A 22,407-nucleotide genomic window follows, 5' to 3' on the forward strand; every position below is an offset into this window, starting at 1 on the left:
TGGAGGCGCAGCCTCAACTTTTCTGCAGTAAGGACTGTACTCTGTGCATGTGAGGCAGGGATAGCATAGGTTAACCAAACATGCATGAAATTTGGCTATTTTAGTCAACATTATATTTAAATTGTATATTCTGTCCAGGCCCAGTCATCAAAGTTTAAAATTCAAGATTTATTCCTAAATATTACTATTAATTCTCGTGGAGAAATTCGCTCTTTGTAATTATGAATACTTCCTCAGAATGCCACAAAGTTCTGCAGAAACCTGTTAACCACCCATTCATTTAAGCCAGGGATGCAGCACTACTGATCTAGCAGACTAAATGGACTAAGAGTGTCACTTGTCAAAGCGAGTATGAAATGAGTTGTGCCAGACGGCTCCATTTGTCCCAGAAAAAGTTAATACAAAATGACCAGAACCCGTTTACATGCAGCGGTCTGATGGTTTCAGGTCAGTTACATTAGAAATATAAAGGAGATGATGCTTCCCCACAGCGTTAAGAAGTTGTCCTTCATGTTAAATTAAAGCAAAGGGAAAAAAACGCGCAAGGTTTTTGTTTCTGGTCAGGTGTTGTTTTTGTGAGTGAGATGCATTACCTCGTGCCGACAGGTAGAGGGAGCTGTTCAGATAATGTGACGGCAGGCGTTTCCTCTGCACACAAACAGGAAGTTTGGTTACAGCTGAACCATCACAGAACAAGCTGATGTTTGGAAAAGTTTTCTATGGTTTTCTCACCTCCGGCTCGAAGAGGCCACTGTAGGCTGGGTTGGCTGTGCTTCTCCTCTTCCTCTCCTGCCTCTTCGTCTGGATCTCTGCTCAAAACACACAGCTCCTATAAGCTCTTGGTTTTTGCTTCCTTTTAATTTTCTAACGATGCAGCTAATCTCCACCTTCTTGCTATGTTTCTTTTGCAGGTTGGGACTCAAATGTTATCCTAAAGATTCAGAGCGAACTCACCTTCTAGCTGCTCTGTGGTGACGAGGCCGAGGGCGACCATGAAGGCGATTTTCTGCAAGGAACACAGAAGACGAGTCACTTCCTGCTTAGTGTTTCAACTGTAAAACCTGCCTGTAATAAAGCTGACTGGACTTCACCTCAGGGTCCTCCTCCTTTTTCTTCTTTGGAGGGGATTTAGCAGTTGGAGCTTCCTGTAAGGGGAAGTCAGCCTGGGCCCCTGGGGACCCCTCAATACTGCTGGGGGCCTGCGGCTGGATAATTATCACCTGGAAACACACAAGACCTCACATTCAAAAAAAATCTTAACTAACTTCTGTTAATGCTATTCTGACCTTGAACCCCTCATACAAAAAACTATGAAATTCCTGATGCATGTGTTAGTTTTGGGAGTTAAAATTTCCAAGGTGATTCCATCATTTTTCCCTCTGCTTGAGCTAAAACAATGTTTTTACTTGATTTCGTTTAGTGTTTTACCTAGAATGACTGTGGTTTTGTGTCATGTTTGATCCGCTTTTGTTCAACAAAATTAAACTACTAAAAGTACATCCTCCGAGACTGGTGATTCCATCATTTTTGCCAGGTTGTATAAAGGCCAGACTTGTGGAGAGAACAACTAATTATTCTAATCAATGAATCTCAAAAGCTCCTCCAGAGTTACCATAGACCTCTTGGCTGCTTCTCTGATTAATGCTCTCCTTTCCCAGCCTTTCAGTTTAGGTGGACCTCCATGTCTTGGTAAGTCTGCAGTTGGTCCATCCTCTCTCCATGTTCAGATGATGGTTTGAACCATTACATTAGTTTGCCGTTACAATAAAAGGTCTTTTTAAAAACTTTGGCTTCACCTTTAAAGTTGTTCATTTTGGTCACGCTGTTGTTCAGTCTTAGCTCATGTTAATGTAAAATGTGTCTGTACCTTTACGGCTTCGCTGACAGCCGACACCCCGTTTCCGGGGGCAGGGGAGGCAGCGATGATGGCGTAGGCCACGCCGGGACCTGCAGAGGCGTGCTGGGAGGGGCTACCCAAATCAGGGCCTAGTGATGGGGCGAGCAGAGGAGTGGAGGCATTGTTCTGGCTGTTTGGCTGGTGCTCCGAGCTGAAGGTGCTGTTGGCGGTGGGCAGGGTGGGGGCCTGGCTCTTGGGGCTGACCACAGCGGTGACTCTCTGCAGGCTGAGCGGCTGCAGATCCTGGCAGGGACTGTGGGGGAGGCTGTCTGGGATCTGGGTCTTTGGCCTGACCTGTAGGGGGTGAAAACAACAGTTTCAGTAAAATAGTTCGCATTTTCATTTCTGACGTCTTTGGGTGTTTTCTGGATAATATTTATGTGTAAGAGAGAAAGAGATATTCTGAATAACTTTTTAAAACAATATTCATACGAATAACATTTAAGGTATAAATGGAAATAAAAGTGGAAATTGCAAATTATCCAAAAAACTTTAACCAGGTAAACACGATTAGAAAAATTAGTTTTGATGAATGTTCTGCTGCTGGACACAGGAACAGTTTCAACTGGTTTTGTTCTTGTTGCCATGATGTAAAGATCAAGTGGGGTGGATCACTCTCCTCTGAGCTGGTTCTGAGACGAACCTGGACAGATTTTCCCCCAAATAAATATTCTCAAACACAGAAATCATTTTATTCCTTTATATTTACTTTTACATTTCTGTAAACCAGCCTGCTGTCAGGGCCCGTTTCCATGTTTCGATCTGGAACCAGTAGAACCCAGTTAAAGTGACCCGATGGTTGGGATTTACCTGAGGTAGCACAGTGGCTGCTTGTCCTGCCAGCCGGTGCAGCGAGCTGACTTGAGGCACCTTGATGGGCACAGCAGTGAGAGTTCCTAGCATCTGAAACACATCAATCAGAACTGGTTAGGAGCTTATCCTTCACCGGATGGTTTCTGAAGTTCTACTCGTTTGTTTTGGTCCAGAAATAATATGAAACCGGTAAAGAAAAACAAAAAATAATCCTGCAGCAGACAAACTTGAGACACGGTCTAAATATTTAAGCAGCAGAAGACTATAACTGAAACCAGTGTTTCTTTAAAGAAATAATTATTTCAGAGTGGAGTTTGTGTCCAGAAGAGAGCTTTAAGTTCTCCCACAATGTTTATTTCATTAGAAACATGAATATTTGATATATATAAACTTTGCTCTGATGGTTCCACACAGCCTCCAGAGAGGAGATTAATTTGAAGTTGCTGTGGTTCTGCTTCATTCTGTATCTCCTCACAGTAACAGACAATTAATAAACCAAACTAGGTTAAAAATACATCCAGAACCAGACTCAAATGGAGTCTGAAAAGTAGTTCAAGTCAACCACAACACCACAATTCAATAAATGCAAAAAGAGGTCCAAACCAGTCTAAATCCAATCAACAACTGTCTAAAACCAGACTGTAAAACAAGTCCAAAACTACACAAAACAATGGCTGCAAACAAGTTTAGATCTAGTATAAAAAACAGTCCATAAACACCAGAGCCATTCAAAACTAATGTAAAACTGTGTCTTAACCCAGTATGTAAACCAGTATAAACAGCCAGTAAGCCATCTGGGCTGTGTCTCAGCAGTTCAGAATCAGAAACCAAAATAGAGGATGGAGGAGGTAAAGGTTTCTACTCTCCCTCCTCCCTTCTTCTGTGAAAATCCTTTCGTTTTGTCGTATTGTGCTGCAAAGCGGCTCGGCAAGGATGAAGAGGGAGGATGAGGAGGAGGCTGGTTACCATGGTAACTGCAGAGCTGAGGATTCTTGCAGTTTCAGGCCTTTCATTTCTGTAATTGCTGCCTGTTTTCTTCAAACCTAACACCTTCTCCTTCAGGGGTCTTTCTGCCCCCCCTCCCCTCGTCCTCTCGTCTTGGATTACTGATTTGCCGAACATGTTAATGAATTTCTTTCTTTCTTCAGTTCTTTTGTTTTATTCTTATGGATTATAAACAAAACTACGAGAGATCTGTGTCAGACGTGGAGTCTCTGATTGGCTGTTTATCCAGAAACAAAATGTTGTAAACTCTTCAATCCTTCGATTCAAGTTAAAAACTGGCCAAAAAAATAAACACACCGAGTCTTCAGTTTAGCCTCTCGCCTTATTGAGGCTGTTAAATTGTCGCTGTGGTCTCATGAAATAATCCTTAACAATTCAGGTCATGCAGCACATTAGTACTTCCTGTTTGCTGCTTTCAAGAGACACCCTGATACTTGGTGTCATTTTGTCAGCATGAAGTCGATGCATCATCATCATCAAATTTTATTTCTCTGAGGCAAAACAGAAGGTCAAGAAACCTGGAGTGATCTTCTGGTGGAGGTTGGACTCACAGTGAAGCTAAAATTCACATGCAGCAAAGAGTTGATCTAAAGTTTTAGGCAGATGAGCAGAACAGATGGATAGATTAAAGTAGAATATGACAGGGTACTTTAGTTTCTTTTCCATACTTATTGAAATGTTCTCAAAATCAGTGTAAAAATCTGGAGAAATAATCTGGAACATCAGAAACTCAAGTATGCTGCAGCTTGTTTTATAAATTCAAAACAGGAGAATATCAAAAACCAAGATGTGATCTTTGGTTTCCTCTCTCCGCAAACAGAAATCACGACTTAAACTCCGCTTTTTGTTTAGCTTTTTTAAATGAGATTATTACCGTAAAGCAGGACCAAGGACAGGGCTGGACTGAAATATGGCTTTAAAGGGTTCAGAGACGTAGAAAGCAAGTAAAAGTTTCAAATCAATAAAAGGATTTTTATTTCTTTATGGAGGAAAACTAACTGTGGATTAAGGAGAAGATGTGAGCTGACTGCCAGCAGCCGGTCAAGGTGGAGGCAGAAAGTAGGATTATACAGGTCCTTCTCAAAATATTAGCATATTGTGATGAAGTTAATTATTTTCCATAATGTCATGATGAAAATTTAACATTCATATATTTTAGATTCATTGCACACTAACTGAAATATTTCAGGTCTTTTATTGTCTTAATACAGATGATTTTGGCATACAGCTCATGAAAACCCAAACTTCCTATCTCACAAAATTAGCATATCATTAAAAGGGTCTCTAAACGAGCTATGAACCTAATCATCTGAATCAACAAGTTAACTCTAAACACCTGCAGAAGATTCCTGAGGCCTTTAAAACTCCCAGCCTGGTTCATCACTCAAAACCCCAATCATGGGTAAGACTGCCGACCTGACTGCTGTCCAGAAGGCCACTATTGACACCCTCAAGCAAGAGGGTAAGACACAGAAAGACATTTCTGAACGAATAGGCTGTTCCCAGAGTGCTGTATCAAGACACCTCAGTGGGAAGTCTGTGGGAAGGAAAAAGTGTGGCAGAAAACGCTGCACAACGAGAAGAGGTGACCGGACCCTGAGGAAGATTGTGGAGAAGGGCCGATTCCAGACCTTGGGGGACCTGCGGAAGCAGTGGACTGAGTCTGGAGTAGAAACATCCAGAGCCACCGTGCACAGGCGTGTGCAGGAAATGGGCTACAGGTGCCGCATTCCCCAGGTCAAGCCACTTTTGAACCAGAAACAGCAGCAGAAGCGCCTGACCTGGGCTACAGAGAAGCAGCACTGGACTGTTGCTCAGTGGTCCAAAGTACTTTTTTTGGATGAAAGCAAATTCTGCATGTCATTCGGAAATCAAGGTGCCAGAGTCTGGAGGAAGACTGGGGAGAAGGAAATGCCAAAATGCCAGAAGTCCAGTGTCAAGTACCCACAGTCAGTGATGGTCTGGGGTGCCGTGTCAGCTGCTGGTGTTGGTCCACTGTGTTTTATCAAGGGCAGGGTCAATGCAGCTAGCTATCAGGAGATTTTGGAGCACTTCATGCTTCCATCTGCTGAAAAGCTTTATGGAGATGAAGATTTCATTTTTCAGCACGACCTGGCACCTGCTCACAGTGCCAAAACCACTGGTAAATGGTTTACTGACCATGGTATCACTGTGCTCAATTGGCCTACCAACTCTCCTGACCTGAACCCCATAGAGAATCTGTGGGATATTGTGAAGAGAACGTTGAGAGACTCAAGACCCAACACTCTGGATGAGCTAAAGGCCGCTATCGAAGCATCCTGGGCCTCCATAAGACCTCAGCAGTGCCACAGGCTGATTGCCTCCATGCCACGCCGCACTGAAGCAGTCATTTCTGCCAAAGGATTCCCGACCAAGTATTGAGTGCATAACTGTACATGATTATTTGAAGGTTGACGTTTTTTGTATTAAAAACACTTTTCTTTTATTGGTCGGATGAAATATGCTAATTTTGTGAGATAGGAATTTTGGGTTTTCATGAGCTGTATGCCAAAATCATCTGTATTAAGACAATAAAAGACCTGAAATATTTCAGTTAGTGTGCAATGAATCTAAAATATATGAATGTTAAATTTTCATCATGACATTATGGAAAATAATGAACTTTATCACAATATGCTAATTTTTTGAGAAGGACCTGTAGGAGGAGGAGTTTGTCATCTCTGCTCCTGTCATCACAGTAGGATGAAGAGGAGGAAGAGAACGTGCACACACACTGCAATCAGGACGAAGCCATGGAGCAGAGATGACAGGTTTCTACTGAGACAACCATCCCAGGGTAAAAGGAGAACTCAGCAGCTTCGTTTTGAGTTTCAGCTCTCATTCATGTCGACCCCAAAAAGCTCCCTTCAGTTTGTGTCATTTTAGTTTCTACTGGAGGATTTTAAAAAGGTATCCAGAAAAACCTCAGACAGACGTTGTGATGCTGTTCCAGCAAAAGCCAGCAGAGGGCGCTCCTCTCAGTCTGTTCTGTCTTTATTAAGCTGAGATCAGGTTGCTACACAAATCAACATCCAGCTGTGTTTATGTCCTGTTTGTCCAGAGAGCTTCAGGATGTGAACACTTCCTTCAGGAGAAATGCTGCTTGGATTAAAGCTAAACACTCCGTGGCAACCCCCCTATTAAAGCCTGCTTTATTCAGATCTTATTGTTCCATCTCATTTTCTGATTAACTCCACTTAGGGTCTATGAGGGGTTAAATGTTTCTTCAGTGATCATTCAGAAGCTGGAAGACTAAAGATGCTGAGGAGCAGCCTGATGTTTGCCAAACGGCATGGATTGATCAGCGCCCCCGAAAGTCAGGAATTACTGGGTGTGGAGGAAAGTTCACTGGGTTCGCTGACCCAGGGTGGTTACCATGGCAACCCAGCTTCTTCATCAAAGCCGTGACGCACACTCCCCACCGACACCTTTGCTTTCAACTTGGGAGTCTAAAGCCACTTGCCAACATCACCAACCTGGAACATCCGAATTCAAACTTATTTCAAGACGTCTGGAACTATTGAAACATCCCTTTAAGGTTGGTTTTCCAGCATGTTGGATCTGCTGAACCACCTGAACCCTGAAAACCTCTCAGATACTCTCCTCACAGTGAACCATCGGAACCACCTCAAGATCTCGGTCTAAATGACTTGCTTTGTTTTAGTGATGGTCAAAAACAAACCAACCAACAAAACTATGGAACCTCCCACAAGTCTCCTAAAAGCATCATTAGGGTTCCCCTGCATAACAGCATTCCTAAAGGAACTCTTTACCCAAACATGATCCTCAAAGCCTCCTGAAATAAACTTCCCAAGATGACTCTGATCCTTGCCTGAGGCCTTTAGAACCTGAAGTTCAACCCCAGGTAAATCTTGATGGTCCTTTTCTCTAGAACTCAAGTTAACTGGTTGCAAAACGTCCCCATCTTCATCCCAGGACATCCTTACAGCTTCCTGAAGCTGAAGAGATTATTCCAAAATCCACAGATTAAAGAAGCTGTGAACTTCCCTGGGGTCATACAAGAACCAAAAGTCTAGATCTTAGATGAGGACCACAGAAACCTTCTTTAGTACAGCCTGATTTTCCTCGGGAAGCTACCAGAACTTTTTTTTATATTCATCAGAGACGTGTCCAGGTCCTTCAGTGGCCCAAAGACTTTCTTTAGGAAACTTTTAGAAATATTTTTCTAAAAACCTTTGGATATTATTCTAAAATGAATTAAAGGTAGATTTTTAGGACTTATATGCATAAAAATATTAAATATTATGTTGCACTGAAGCACAGTTATATAGATTTATTAAATTTTGGGTATTTTTATACTGAATTGTTGAAGTTGTGTAAACCTGCCGGACAACCAGACACTTGATCAGCTGGGAAGAAATGTGGTTACACTGAAAACCATGGTTTCCATAGGACCCTATCCAGGATCACCAGAACATCGTCCCCCATCACCACCATTCATTCCTCAAGCGGATACAGAACCTTCTCAGGAACCAGAAGAAATTTTCTCTAGAACCACCAGATTACTTTTCCCAGGGCCACAGCTGTTTCTGGAATCACCTCAACTACCCCAAAGAACCTCCAGGAGCATGAAAACCACTCAAAGACCACCATGAACAGCAACAGAACTTCAAGGTTAGCCAGCACGAGAGCTTCCAGAAGGACCAGCAAATCTTCCAGAGAGAAGGGTTAGGGTTAGCCAGAACAATCAACTCAAGAACAAACAACAGAACGTCCAGCAGGACCAAAAATTGTATTCCAAAAAAATGACAAGAACCTCCTAAAGAACTGACAGAACTACTGGATGTAGGGCTTAGAGGAAACCATTAGGACCAACAGAGCCTCCAAGAAGAACCAAAAGAGACCTCCATAAAAATCTAAAGGATCACAAATATTCCAAATGGATCACCAGAACTTCCAGAAGGACCAAACAAAGTTGTGGAGAACAGAACTTCCAGAAAAAAACAGCAAGACTTCCAGAAGGACCACTAGTAAAAGTTGCTCTGACCATAAAAACTCTTTAGATGCTCCTCTAATCCTGATTAGATCACTTTCAGCAGAAGTTGTAATTTTTTAGCTCATTTTCTTCCCCCAATCAAACCAAGATGATTTAGATGTTCTTCATTGTCAGTAACAGCTGCAGACATACGATGAAGATATGAGCGATAACCTGAAACGTAGCAGCATCAGAAAGTTCTACAAACAAACAGGATGAAGGTCTCAAGGCAGCGATGAAACAAGTCATTATGCTAGAAGATTCATAAGAACATTTTCAGATATAAATAAAAACCTTCCAGATAATCTGATCCTTCAGTGAGATCAAAGCAAGGACAGAAACTAAACCCTCATGTCTAACAGTGACCTTTGTGTAAATGATGCCTTAGAAGTTAAATCTTTTTTAAACTGCAGCCTAGCTTGTGAATCCAGACTTTCCTCTCAGGAACAGAATTCTGATGTTCTGATTCTGGACTCGGAACCATAAATGGTTTGGATATTTCTGTGAACAGATCTGGAGCTTAAAGCCTGCAGTGCCTCTCAGCTCTGAGGTTTGATTCTGCCTGAACTCTGTGAAGCTAAATAACTCGACTGAAGGATGAGGAGAAACCCGCTGCAGATGTGTTTGTTCTGAGGTTACTCTGCAGCTCCAGATAAAATAATCATTCATCCCACTGCAGCTCTTCCTCCGGCTTTAACGAGACTCCAAGGCGGATGCCGAGGATGACCTTGGGTGCTGCTTGAGGAAGATGAAGAAGGCCGGTTATTAAAGCCGCAGACATTCAAACAGGTTTCCCTTCCTCGAGGCCTCTTTGCTTCATGCTCCAATCACAGCTCAGCGCAGGAAAGCATTAATTATCTGCAGCTCAGGTAACGTTACCTGCAGGACCAAACATTCAACTGACCGCCATCGGTTCAGATCTTCTGCTGATTACCAGGAGACACTTCTCACAGGTTTGTTAGTTTTCAGCCGTTTGCTGCAGCTTGGAACGGTTTCAAGGCTGCATTCACTGAAGTAAACAACTGCTCCTGTCCCTGGCAGGGATTTTTATTTAAGGCATCAGCAGAAGCTTCTGAGAAGAATAAAACAGACGAGGCCAGAAAGAAACAATTCACTTAGGAAGCCGCATTTAATTGTTTTAAAAGAGGCTCCTTTCAATCCTCAGTGTGTAATAAGGTCAGCAGGAGGTGCCACAGCACTCTTGGAAGCAAACAAAACCCTGAAAGATCAAGCTGTGGTGCCTCATTGCAGCTTAGCATAAATATCTGGACCACTGGAAAGACTCTCGAAGCTCCATCACTGCTGCTTTTCCACCAAACTCCACTGAAGTTCTCCTGCAGAACCAAACATTTCCCTGCAGCCATGATGCTCGCCGTCATGCAAAGCAGCAGTCCCATTACACCCACTATTGATCCATGAATTAGCAGCCAGGTGGACCCAAACAGCCTCTGATTGGCCGAGCCTGCAGCATCTTTGTGAAAATAATATATATATATATTTTATATATAATAATATCATGAAAAGAAGCAGCTCATGTGCCGTTTTGTTGTTGTTGCCACTGTTTGAATGAACGCTGCTTATTATTATTGTTTAGTTGTTAAAAGCTGCTTTTTAATGAAAATTTAACCAAGGGGACCACTGCAATTAGACAAATCAAGTTATAAAAAGGAATTAATGTAGCTCTGTTCTCATATTGATGCATCCTTTTCATACAATACCTAATTTGAGATTTAAATGATTTAATATGAAACTACAGCTGCTAATAATGATTCTCTTTATTAATCTGAACTGTTAATTTTTACCAGACAATTCATCACACACAGTGATATATTTCGAGTGTTTACTTAACTTTGATGCATGAAAACCACAAATTCAGTTTCCCAAAAATTTGAATATTCCCTCAGATAAAAACAAAAAGATTTTGAATCCATAAATGTTTTGTTATGTGTACACAATGAATAGGTCCAGTAGACAGTCACTGACACCCCCCACAAGCAGGGTAAGTCACGAAAAGTCATTTCTAAAGATGCTGTATACAGGCATACTTTTGGAAAATTAAGTGGAAGAAAAAGATGTTTTTGAAAACAACCACAAGGCACAGGGATACCTGCAGCCATAGGAGAATTGAGAAGAAATGACTATTTTAGAGCTTGGGGGAGATTCCCCAAGACTGCAGCTAGACTCAAAGCTTCCAGAACCGCCACACACAGATGTGTCCAGGACATGGGCTAGAACTGCCGCATTCTATGTGTCTGGCCACTCCTGAAGCAGAGGTGATGTCAAAAGCGTCTTACCTGGGCCAAGGAGAAAAATAACTGGACTGTTGCTCAGTGGTCCAAAGAAATCTTTTCAGATGAAAGTAAAGTTTGTATTACTTTAGAAATCAAGGTCCAAGAGTCTGGTGGAAGAGTTGGGAGGAACAGAATCCACGTTGATGGAAGTCCAGAGTGAGGTTTCCACAGTCAGTGATCATTTGGGGTGCCGTGTCATCTGCTGGTTCTGGTTCACTTGGTTTTCTGAAGACCACAGTCAACTCAGCCATCCAGTACGACATTTTAGAGCACTTCATGCTTTCTTCTGGTGACGAGCTTTATGACGGTGCTGATTTTATTTTCCAGAAGGACTTGGTACTGGTCCACACACCAAAAGCTGGTCCAATGACCATGGTGTTGCTGTGCTTGATTGGCCAGCAAACTGGCATTACCAAAACCCAATACAGAAACTATAGAGTTTTGTCAAGAAGAAAATGAGAGACATCTTTTGAAATGGGTCTAATGTAATGTAAGTAAGTAGATTATTGGGTTTTCATTAGCTGGAAGCCATAATCACCAACATGAACAGAAATAACCCTTCCAAGTACATCACTCTGTGTGTATTAAGCTATATGTTTAAGTTGAATCAGTGAAATTAATGTGTTTAGATGTGTCTGCATCTAAGAATGAAAAGCATGTAGTAATTAACTCCTGAGTGCAGCTCCAAAAGCAAAACAAAGTCTTAAAAACCGTTTAACAAAACTCTAATAAATATTGTAATGGAGACTGCCCCATCTCCATGTAACACACACTTATAATCATTAACTATATGTATTATGTATGGGTTTGCAGGTTTAATTGATATTATATCCTACAAACTCTAAACCTTAAAGTTTATCTCACAGGTTGCCAACTTCTGTGACAATGTCTGGTGACTGATACGATTTCCCTCCTGAAATCTCAACTCTGAATCTCGCTTGTTCGCTTTCACAGTGAAAATTAAAAAGAAAACCTCCTCATTTTCCTTTATGGACATGGTGAAGAGAAGGAATGGCAGAAGAGGGATAAAGACTGAGCCCGAGGGTCCTGAGGCTTCTCTGTAAAAACCGTAAAATTACAGCGATGGAGCTCTGATCCCAGCCGGTGAAGCTGATGGAGCTGAATATAAAGTACTCGGGGAGCGGAGAGGCTGCAGCCTGAATCCCAACAAACAGCAAGAGTAGGCCTGCACAATATGTCGGCAATATATCGTCATGGCAATATCAATCCTTGCAGTATTAATGTTGCCAAGTTCTTGTTGAACAGCAACAAGGAAAATGTACATTTATTGCAACGTTTACCTAGAATTTCACAATTTTATGAGTTTCCTGTATCATGCAAAAAACAGCCCTGCTGCAGAATGTGCTCAACATGAACACAGGAAACTTTCCTGCTGCAGCTGGAGGCTGAGGTTAAACCTGCTCTGCAGACTCTTGTATTAAAACCGGGTTTATGCTGCAGGAAGCAGCAGCGACCAGAAAGCTTCTGACCGACACCTGCAGGACGCATGAGTCTTGTCATTAAAGATCTAAACTCTTAGGTTTTCATCTCTTTTATCAGACTTGATCAGCTTGACCCCGCCCACTGTGCTGGTGCAGGTGAGGGTTACCTGGGAGGGGGGCAGCAGCTCCCCGGCTCGTCTGCCGCCGCCAAATGGGACGACTCCGGCACCGGCCGGCGCCCTGCCAGACGCCTGGAGGTTGATGGGCGACGTCTGCAGCGGCTCTGGCCCGGGCGCCTTCTGGCCGTTAATGTGTGCTGTCACCATGGAAACGGGAGCCTTGGCCGGAACCACGGAGATGGCGATGCCCTGGCTGGGGGTCTTGATGAGCGACAGCGGCTTGGTGGTCCCCACGGGACAGCTTCGGACAGCCAGCTTCTGCAGGGAGACGGGGAGAGACAGACAGGTGTGTTATACTTCATCACGTCTGACAGGAGTCACTCTGAAAACCCTCCCCCCACCCTCCTTGGCTTCTTCCAAAAGGTTTCCCTCCCCTTTTATCCGCTGTAAATATTTCATATTCTGCCCGCCGCTTTTTTCCCCAAGCCAGAAACACACAGAAAACTAAAACAGAGCCTAACGTCTCTCCTTTTCCCTGCAAACAGCCAAGCTTCTATAAACACCCTGAATGTTTGGAGAATAAATTTGCTCCCATCTTCTCAGGAAGCATTTCATTCAGAGGTAATAAGATGGAAGTACAGGACCAGCACCACAATTCTTCCAAACCAGGAAAATCAAGAGAAGACTTTGATGGCAGTAAACGTTTGAAATAAATTCGACTCATTTTCAGATTTCAGTTAATAAATAATCAGTGGTAAAAAAAAAAAACAGTCCAAAACTTTCCCCTACATGCATTAACTTGTTGGATCTTAATTCATGTCGTCTACAAGCTTCCTGAAACCTTTTTGTTTCAGGGAATCAATGGAATCCACAGGCGACCCAAACAGCCGCCTGCACCGGGACCCAGGGGCCGCTGCTCTCTATTCAGAGCCGGGGGCCCCTCCGATTGTCTGAAAGGTCACTCATTTAAAGCCTCTGCAGGCTGGGGACCAGAGACAGGCCCCTCCTGGAGGGAGGGGGATCAGCAGGTATAAAAAAGGACACGTTTAAGATGCTCTGAGAGCCTTTCGGACCCGCCTGGGATCAGATTCATGGACATTTTTACAATAGCTCACACTAAAAATAAACTTTTAATGAAACAGCTTTAAAACGGGATGAATCTGCAGTAAATTTCTCTCAGCTGTTTAGACCGTCTCAATGGGATGAATTCTAATTTGAGAACTTTAATGATTTAATTCAACCAAGTGTTATAAGCAGCTGTACAAACATAAAAATTCATTCACCTTTATTCATTTTATTTAATTTCTAAATAAACGGAGAATCCAAAAGCATCAGTTTAATTAACTGTGAGGAAGTAAAGGTTTGTCGGATGTGTCACCACATTGACCCGGTCGGGTAGAAGAACCAAACAGTCATCGTGAGATGAAAGAAAATCGGTTAGAAAACTCTGGACCAATCTAGGAACCAACAGAACCAAAACAAGCTGGAAAGTTGAACCCTGTAGCTGCCCATGGTGAAAGGATTTAAATATGAGTGAAAGTGTGGCTCCAAAATGGACCTTCCGAGCACGACTGGAACGTGCAGCTACATGGCCTAGCCAAAGGCCTTCTGCAAAAAAAAAAATTTGAATCAGAGATGATTGAGCGGTTCGGCCAGAACGACAAGAAGCATGTGTAGAATAGTCAAGGTGAAGTTTTTTAACCCAAGAGCTCTATAATAACTGTCGAACATGGTAGTAGCAGTATCATGCTATGGGTCTGCCATACTGATCTAACAGTACATACAAATCACGGTTTAGGATTATTTCGTTTCAAAAAGTGGCCACTATGGGGAGGGAGGGAGGGATGAGATTGTTTAGACATTTCAGAATCAGAATCAAAATCAGAAAAGCTTTAAGATTTAAGAATAAAAACAGGTTTAAATCACTTTGGAGTTGTTTCATGTTGAGACATTCTAGTTTACGAGATGTACAGGTCCTTCTCAAAATATTAGCATATTGTGATAAAGTTCATTATTTTCCATAATGTCATGATGAAAATTTAACATTCATATATTTTAGATTCATTGCACACTAACTGAAATATTTCAGGTCTTTTATTGTCTTAATATGGATGATTTTGGCATACAGCTCATGAAAACCCAAAATTCCTATCTCACAAAATTAGCATTTCATTAAAAGGGTCTCTAAACGAGCTATGAACCTAATCATCTGAATCAACGAGTTAACTCTAAACACCTGCAAAAGATTCCTGAGGCATTTAAAACTCCCAGCCTGGTTCATCACTCAAAACCCCAATCATGGGTAAGACTGCCGACCTGACTGCTGTCCAGAAGGCCACTATTGACACCCTCAAGCAAGAGGGTAAGACACAGAAAGAAATTTCTGAACGAATAGGCTGTTCCCAGAGTGCTGTATCGAGGCACCTCAGTGGGAAGTCTGTGGGAAGGAAAAAGTGTGGCAGAAAACGCTGCACAACGAGAAGATGTGACCGGACCCTGAGGAAGATTGTGGAGAAGGGCCGATTCCAGACCTTGGAGGACCTGCGGAAGCAGTGGACTGAGTCTGGAGTAGAAACATCCAGAGCCACCGTGCACAGGCGTGTGCAGGAAATGGGCTACAGGTGCAGCATTCCCCAGGTCAAGCCACTTTTGAACCAGAAACAGCGGCAGAAGCGCCTGACCTGGGCTTCAGAGAAGCAGCACTGGACTGTTGCTCAGTGGTCCAAAGTACTTTTTTCGGATGAAAGCAAATTCTGCATGTCATTCGGAAACCAAGGTGCCAGAGTCTGGAGGAAGACTGGGGAGAAGGAAATGCGAAAATGCCAGAAGTCCAGTGTCAAGTACCCACAGTCAGTGATGGTCTGGGGTGCCGTGTCAGCTGCTGGTGTTGGTCCACTGTGTTTTATCAAGGGCAGGGTCAATGCAGCTAGCTATCAGGAGATTTTGGAGCACTTCATGCTTCCATCTGCTGAAAAGCTTTATGGAGATGAAGATTTCATTTTTCAGCACGACCTGGCACCTGCTCACAGTGCCAAAACCACTGGTAAATGGTTTACTGACCATGGTATCACTGTGCTCAATTGGCCTGCCAACTCTCCTGACCTGAACCCCATAGAGAATCTGTGGGATATTGTGAAGAGAACGTTGAGAGACTCAAGACCCAACACTCTGGATGAGCTAAAGGCCGCTATCGAAGCATCCTGGGCCTCCATAAGACCTCAGCAGTGCCACAAGCTGATTGCCTCCATGTCACGCCGCATTGAAGCAGTCATTTCTGCCAAAGGATTCCCGACCAAGTATTGAGTGCATAACTGTACATGATTATTTGAAGTTTGACGTTTTTTGTATTAAAAACACTTTTCTTTTATTGGTCGGATGAAATATGCTAATTTTGTGAGATAGGAATTTTGGGTTTTCATGAGCTGTATGCCAAAATCATCCGTATTAAGACAATAAAAGACCTGAAATATTTCAGTTAGTGTGCAATGAATCTAAAATATATGAATGTTAAATTTTCATCATGACATTATGGAAAATAATGAACTTTATCACAATATGCTAATATTTTGAGAAGGACCTGTACTTGAATGCACCAGGTCAGAGGGAATCCTGGTGTGTTGTACTATCTCCTATGCTGTGCAGTGTTTTGGACTGGTTGAATGCTGCAGACAGCTTCTTATTCCCCAGAACCAGGGATGTTTCCATTCAGGTGAGTAAATCAAGTGCAGAGTTACATATCTTATTGCTTATTGAAATATACGTATGTTGACATAAAGTTCTGGATCGGTCCACCTTTCTTTCCCCACCGTCGCTGCATGAGAAACCTTAATGTTCCCAAACAAGAAGGCCATTCCTACAGCCCAACGTTGGACTGCTATATCCCAGCCATAAATGGGTTTGGCATCGAGTCCCCAGAATCGATTGGACCTGGGACTAACATTCAAAATCTTTTGAAATCGTTTCAACTCATAGTTTCGACACCCAGTGCCATTCCCACCACCTTCAGGGTGACTCTTACACATTTATACACCCAACAGCTGCTCAAGTGAGGATTCACTAATGCACACTGGGTGCAAAGGAAAACACCAGAGAGGAGAAAGAGCCTCTGTTTCTTCTCTCACATGCTGTAATCGATTTAGAGGTTCTTTTTCTGAGAGGTGGTTTTATTTATTGTTGAGGTTCTGGCTGACCCTCCAGAGAAGGACAGGGGGGGGGATGGAGCGAGGATCTGCAGAAAACATTACCGCCATTGTCAGAGGCCCTAACGAGCCATTTTCTCCACATATCTGCAGAGTTAAATGAGGACGCAGCAGCTTTCATCAGGGCACACTTGCTGCTCACCTTTCATCTAATGACGGCGGAGGAAATGGGCTTTCTGATGCCTGCCTCGCTGCAGCTCGAGAGCTGATGATGCACTACACAGAGAACATCAAAGTGGTGCAAATCACCACCAGCTGTGTTTAAAAGGAGCTGGAAAGTTGCAGCTCGCACCGCAGTTTCTACGGTTCAGGGCTGCTGAGTTGTTGCTCAGGTTTCTGTAACATTCACGTCCAGATTTCAGCAGAGGTTTGATTTTAGTTTGCTTTTCTTACCAAACTAACATTAGAAGAAATATTTTAGAAACTTTATATATGACATACCTGTTTTTAACTGGACTTACGAAGCTTCAACTATGACACTTTTACTTTTTCACTCTAAACTAAAAGGGGTAAAAAAGCTTCAATATGATGACAAAACCTTGCATCAACCCACCAAGGCATCAGCACCAGATCTTTTAAGTCCGCATTTCTCCAGAACATCCGACACATGCTTGATTGGATTCAGATCTAGAGAACTGGTGCCAATCCATGGTTGCTCTGGAAATATCTGCAGTGTGGTAGGGAGCGTTATCCTATATGAGGAGGACATGGCCATCAGGGAGTACAGATCCATAACAAGGGGGACGGGGCAGGGGTTTCCCTGCAGAATATTGTCCAGAACCAGAGATCTCGGTCCTTTTAGAATATGAAATAATTTATGAAAGATATTTCCACAGTGGAAAGATTTAAAATGTGGAACATAGAAAACCAGAAACAGGAAAAAATTACTTAAGAAAAGGAAGGAAGTTAAGGAAAGTTAAGGAAAGAAAGAAACATTGAAGGAAGGAAAGAAAGGACACTAGGAAGGAAAGATGCAAGAAATCAACGACAAAGTAGGAAAAAAGAAAGGAATGAAGGAAGGACAAGAAAGGAAAGAAAGTAGGAGAAAAGAAAAGCTGGGAGGAAAATAAGGAGGGAGCAGATAGGGCACAAGGAAGGAAGGAAGGAAAGAAAAAAGAAAGGAGGTAGGACACTGCTCCTCCACTTTTAAAGGAGTCCGTTGATGTGGTTCCTAGGATCAGGATGACCTCAGGATCCTTCCTTTTTGAGATTTTCCATGTCCTACTGGGAAGAGACCCTGGAGCAGACCCAAAACCTGTTGAGAGGACTAAATATTTCTTCTGGTCCGGGAACGTCTTTGAATGCCCTCAATTTGAGCAGGACAGATGTCTGGGTTTCCATCCTGGACCCCTTCCTACCAGGAACTGTTCTCAGATAAGCGGATGGTCAACACAAGCCACTCTCTACACGATCTTTGCTCATCCATGAGTTTATCTCAGGTTCTCTGGTCCACTCTATGTAGTTCTGACCCATGTAGACCAGAACAACCAGCAGGGCTACATGCTTTAGGCTTTAAACTATTAAGACACTGCTTAGTTTTTACAGCTTTAATGCTCTGAATCGGAGAAAGTCTGAGTGAAGACAAAGAGACATCCATAATCTAAAGATATGAGAGCTTCAGTCAGCACATGTTTTTCTTCGTTGGTTTTAATGATGTTCAGCAGTAAAGTTGCTCATTCAGCTGGCATACTCTAATCCCCTCGACTGGAGAAATTTAATTGAGAACGTGCTCGCAGCTCTGAGTCCACAGTTAAGGTCATCCTGGGCTGTTTACAGCCAGCCGACCAGATTAGCCTCACTCATTATGCTGGCTGTTTTGATATGGGCCTTTGAGATAAGGAGGCTGCTGGAAAACGCATTAGTAGCTGTTCAGATTTCCATCAGTTCAGCTTCCAGCGCTTTCTTTGTTTACACTCCATTTACCAGCGAGGTTCCTCAGTCCTGGAAGGCGCTGAGGAAATGGACGGATGTTTTTCTTATTCCCAGAGAGACGAACGAACTTTAGATTTACAGGACTGGATGACAGAAATGTTCTCAAAATAATTTTATGGCAGTAAGAGTGAAAAGAGATAAAGCTCCAACCATGAGCAGCAGGTCTATGGTGTTTGGGTCCAGACGTTTGGTGGGTTTTCATCCTTGAAAAGTTACTTTCGTCTTAAATTAAACTAAAATTATTTGTTTAACATTTAAAAACTTTTTAAAAAGGAGGAAACAGGGAACCATGAAGTCCAATTTGAGTGGAAATTCAAACCCTAAACAGTTGGCTGCAGTGTCTGAGTGAATGGACCCTCTCCGCTCCATCTCTGGCGCTCTGACAGCTTATCAACGCGGGGCAAACAGAACAGCCTGGCCCCTCGCCCAGAGCTTGGCACCGCGGCGCCATCGGAGAGCCGAGAGAGAAGGTGGAGGTTCAGCTGAGAGACACGAGGAACTGATGGAAGCTGGAGGCTGTAGCTCTGCGGGCAGATGGTTCAGATGTGATTCCCATCATGAATCATACAAGCAGGATCATCTTGAAGTGGATCAGCTCGCAATGGGACTCCGTGTAGAGGCGACAGAAGCACAACGCTCCTCTGATCAGATCAGGGTCATGAATATTTTATCGATACAGCAGTAGGAACAGGATGTCTTTACTTCACTCCTAGCGTCACAAATTTAAACCCGTTTCCTGACTCCAGTTATTTTCTGCTCTACAGTTAGTTACTGATTTCATGGTGAAGATGTTTTGTACACCTGCAGGCCACAATCTACTGATCCAGAGATGTTTTTGGAAAGAAATGTCTTTAAGTACATTCACTGCGTCAATGTTTTCTTTAGTTTTCCTTCCAAATTAAAACACAGGCAGCTGCCTGGGAGTCCTGGTTCAGGTCCTACAGTCATGGTGAAGCCGATCTGATCTTTACCAGGTTCTTAAATGTTTTAAATCTAACCACAAGTGTAAAAAAAAAACCAACAGATTCAATAATCATTAAATAAAGATGAAGTCCACCCAATTATCTAAAACCTCCTTTAGAAGCCATAACTCTCTGTCAGAACCTGGTGAAGACATTCTGGCCCACTCTTCTTCACTATGCTGCTTTAGTTCATTGAGTTTTGTTTCTGCAAAGCTGTCTAAATCCATCAGGTGGAGGTCTGGTCTTTGCAACACCTTGATTCTACTCTGTATCAGCGGATTTGCTCCTGTGTTTGGGACCATTGTTCTGTTGATGACCCAGTCTGGACCCAGGTTCTGCCTCACATTGGACTCTAGAATACTTTCATACACAGAAGAGCTCACAGCCGACTCAGTGACCGTAAGGTGCCCAGGTCCCATGTCTGCAAACAACCCCATGCCATCACCCCGCCATCACCGTGCTCGACAGTTGGTTTGAGATGTCTCTGCTTTGCATTAGGGTCAAACTTCTCTACTCTGGTCAAAGAACATTGTTCCACAAGTGCTGGTCCTCAATAAGATACAAGACAAGCTGATAAACTATGATTATTTTTCAGGTGGCACCCTGGGCAGGTCACCAGTCAACACAGGGAAACACAGAGGAGTACCCGGGGAGAAACCATACATGTATGAGGAGAACATGCAAACTCAATGCAGAAAGACTCTTGCTGCATGGCAACAGTGTTACCAACTGCACCACCGTGCAGCCCTGATAAAGACCAGATTGTATTTGTTGTGTCCTGATGAGCATAACTCTAGAATGAAAGAGGGCGTAATTTCTTTTTACCATCACTGCACTTACCTGAGTGTTCTGAGGGTGATAAAGGATGAAACAGCTGCAGTTCACACCCCCTGTTCTAGTAGCAGAAGGCAAAAATAGCTCCATACCGGTCCAGCATCACTTTGCTCTCATCTGTTTTCATGTTTGTAATTTTCGTGTAATTTCACAACCTTCAAAGCAGCTTCCCCAGAGAGATTATTAAAACTACTTTCATTCTCGTCTCCATTTGATTCTGTTCAGGAACTGAATCAATAACTACTGATGCCGACACAATGTTTCAGTCTCCATAATAAGCAGCTCTGATTGTTAGTCTAACTGCTCCATTTCTCCTGGCCGCCAGCAGATAACAATCACATTAAAATGTTCCTTTTGCAGCCCGGAGACAAACACGAAGAGGCGGCCGGGGCTGCATTCATTTCCTACATCATGTGGTCAGTCTCCGCCCGACACGCCGGCTGCGGACAATAAATCTATTTAAATGCAAATCAAACGCGCCTGCAGCGTCTTTTTCTCCGTGTGCAGAGTTCATAGGAATGTGACCGAGGGAAGGAAATATCAGACCAGAAACGGACGGATGAATTGATCAACAATCAGTCAATAAAACATTCAATCTGCAGGTTTGTTGCTACATCAGATAAATCTTTTTTAGAGATCTAACCCATCTTTATAATCATAACTTTATTCCTGCTTTTAATAGAGAGATGTAGTAAAAGAAGCAAAGTTAATGCAAAAATGTTTAACACTGCACCATGTTTTTTCTGTAAAACCAGAAATCTGATGTTCAAAATGAAAACAGAAAAGCTGTTTAATATCACTAAAATAAGTTGGCTGTTGTAAACAGGATGTTCATTAAATGCTTCAAAAATAAAAACGTGCTTAATTTCAGTCAGTAATTCATCCATTTCTTACGTTACACCTTGAAGTTATTTAATTTTGCACTAGTCTGTGGTTTCTGCAGATTGTTGAGATAATCAAATATCAACACTTCATCTACCTCGAACCTAAACTCATTCAGTTTCATGTCGTCTTCTGCAGTTTATCAAGAGATTTGGTTTTAAAATCTTCTCCTTTGATTATCACATCCTGACGCAATCTGAGTATGAAGAAAAACTTTAATTACAAAAAACACACAAACCTTGACTCTTCGAATCGGAATCAAATAATTCAAACCGCTTTGTTTGTCATTCAGGTTCTGTTTTTTTAATCAAAGCTCTCATAAAACCTCCATAGAAAGAAAACTGATGTCCAGTTATGATACTATTAGTTTCAGTGTTGACCTGCAGGGACATAATCAAGGACACGTCGTCACTTCCTGCAGCTCTTCTCAATAAAAGCCTACATGATCGAACCTCACATTCAGCATTATAGAGGGAAATAGTTTTATTATGAGTCAAACAGTATGTCAACTCACCCCAAGTAAGGCTGAAGTAAGATTTTATTTTACAGTAGAGACATCAGGAGACCTGCTGGGTTCCTGAAGACAACGACGACACTGAACCAAGAGGAACAGCTTCTCAATCATCTCACCTTAGGACTCAGGGTTGGGGTCTTCATTCTGTCATATCCCATCAGAAATCCCCTCGCTGTAAACAGCCCAGCAGGAGGCTTTTATACTGAAGGGATGTTTTGATTTCCTGTCCGATATCCTCCGTTCCAGGGCTGTTTGGAAATAATGAGACTAGAAAATGAAATCTACACAGGAAAGTATCCATGCCAAAACTGGAACGGTAAAAGTGTAGGAGCATCTTTAAGCCAGCTGAATGGCATTGCAAAGCAACAGGTGGGGAGGGGGAGCAGTACTAGTGGTCACTCCAGATTCTCTAGGATCTCATTAAAAGTATTTGAAACTGTAGAAACGATACGCAAAACTTTTTCCCAGAGAGTGGGTGTGAGCCGTCTGTCAGCTGTGTG

At 42.7% G+C, this 22,407-nt stretch overlaps 1 protein-coding gene across 5 annotated transcripts in view; it reads right to left on the reverse strand.

Moving 5' to 3' along the window:
- phf21b (PHD finger protein 21B) overlaps positions 1 to 22,407 on the reverse strand; it is an 84,456-nt gene that overhangs the window by 9,209 nt on the left and 52,840 nt on the right. For 4 of the 5 annotated variants that reach the window (XM_047389709.1, XM_047389711.1, XM_047389713.1 and 1 more), the window contains 7 exons: positions 12,633 to 12,902; positions 2,708 to 2,800; positions 1,868 to 2,191; positions 1,092 to 1,220; positions 955 to 1,006; positions 733 to 809; positions 594 to 648 (listed from right to left, as the gene is read on the reverse strand). In XM_047389709.1, the coding sequence (XP_047245665.1) occupies positions 594 to 648; positions 733 to 809; positions 955 to 1,006; positions 1,092 to 1,220; positions 1,868 to 2,191; positions 2,708 to 2,800; positions 12,633 to 12,902 (1,000 nt within the window). Of the gene's footprint in view, positions 1 to 593; positions 649 to 732; positions 810 to 954; positions 1,007 to 1,091; positions 1,221 to 1,867; positions 2,192 to 2,707; positions 2,801 to 12,632; positions 12,903 to 22,023; positions 22,156 to 22,407 lie in introns of all 5 variants that reach the window. The other variant, XM_047389714.1, reaches the window with a different exon arrangement.

This window comes from Girardinichthys multiradiatus, chromosome 17, assembly GCF_021462225.1.
Source record: "Girardinichthys multiradiatus isolate DD_20200921_A chromosome 17, DD_fGirMul_XY1, whole genome shotgun sequence".
NCBI lineage: Eukaryota > Metazoa > Chordata > Actinopteri > Cyprinodontiformes > Goodeidae > Girardinichthys > Girardinichthys multiradiatus.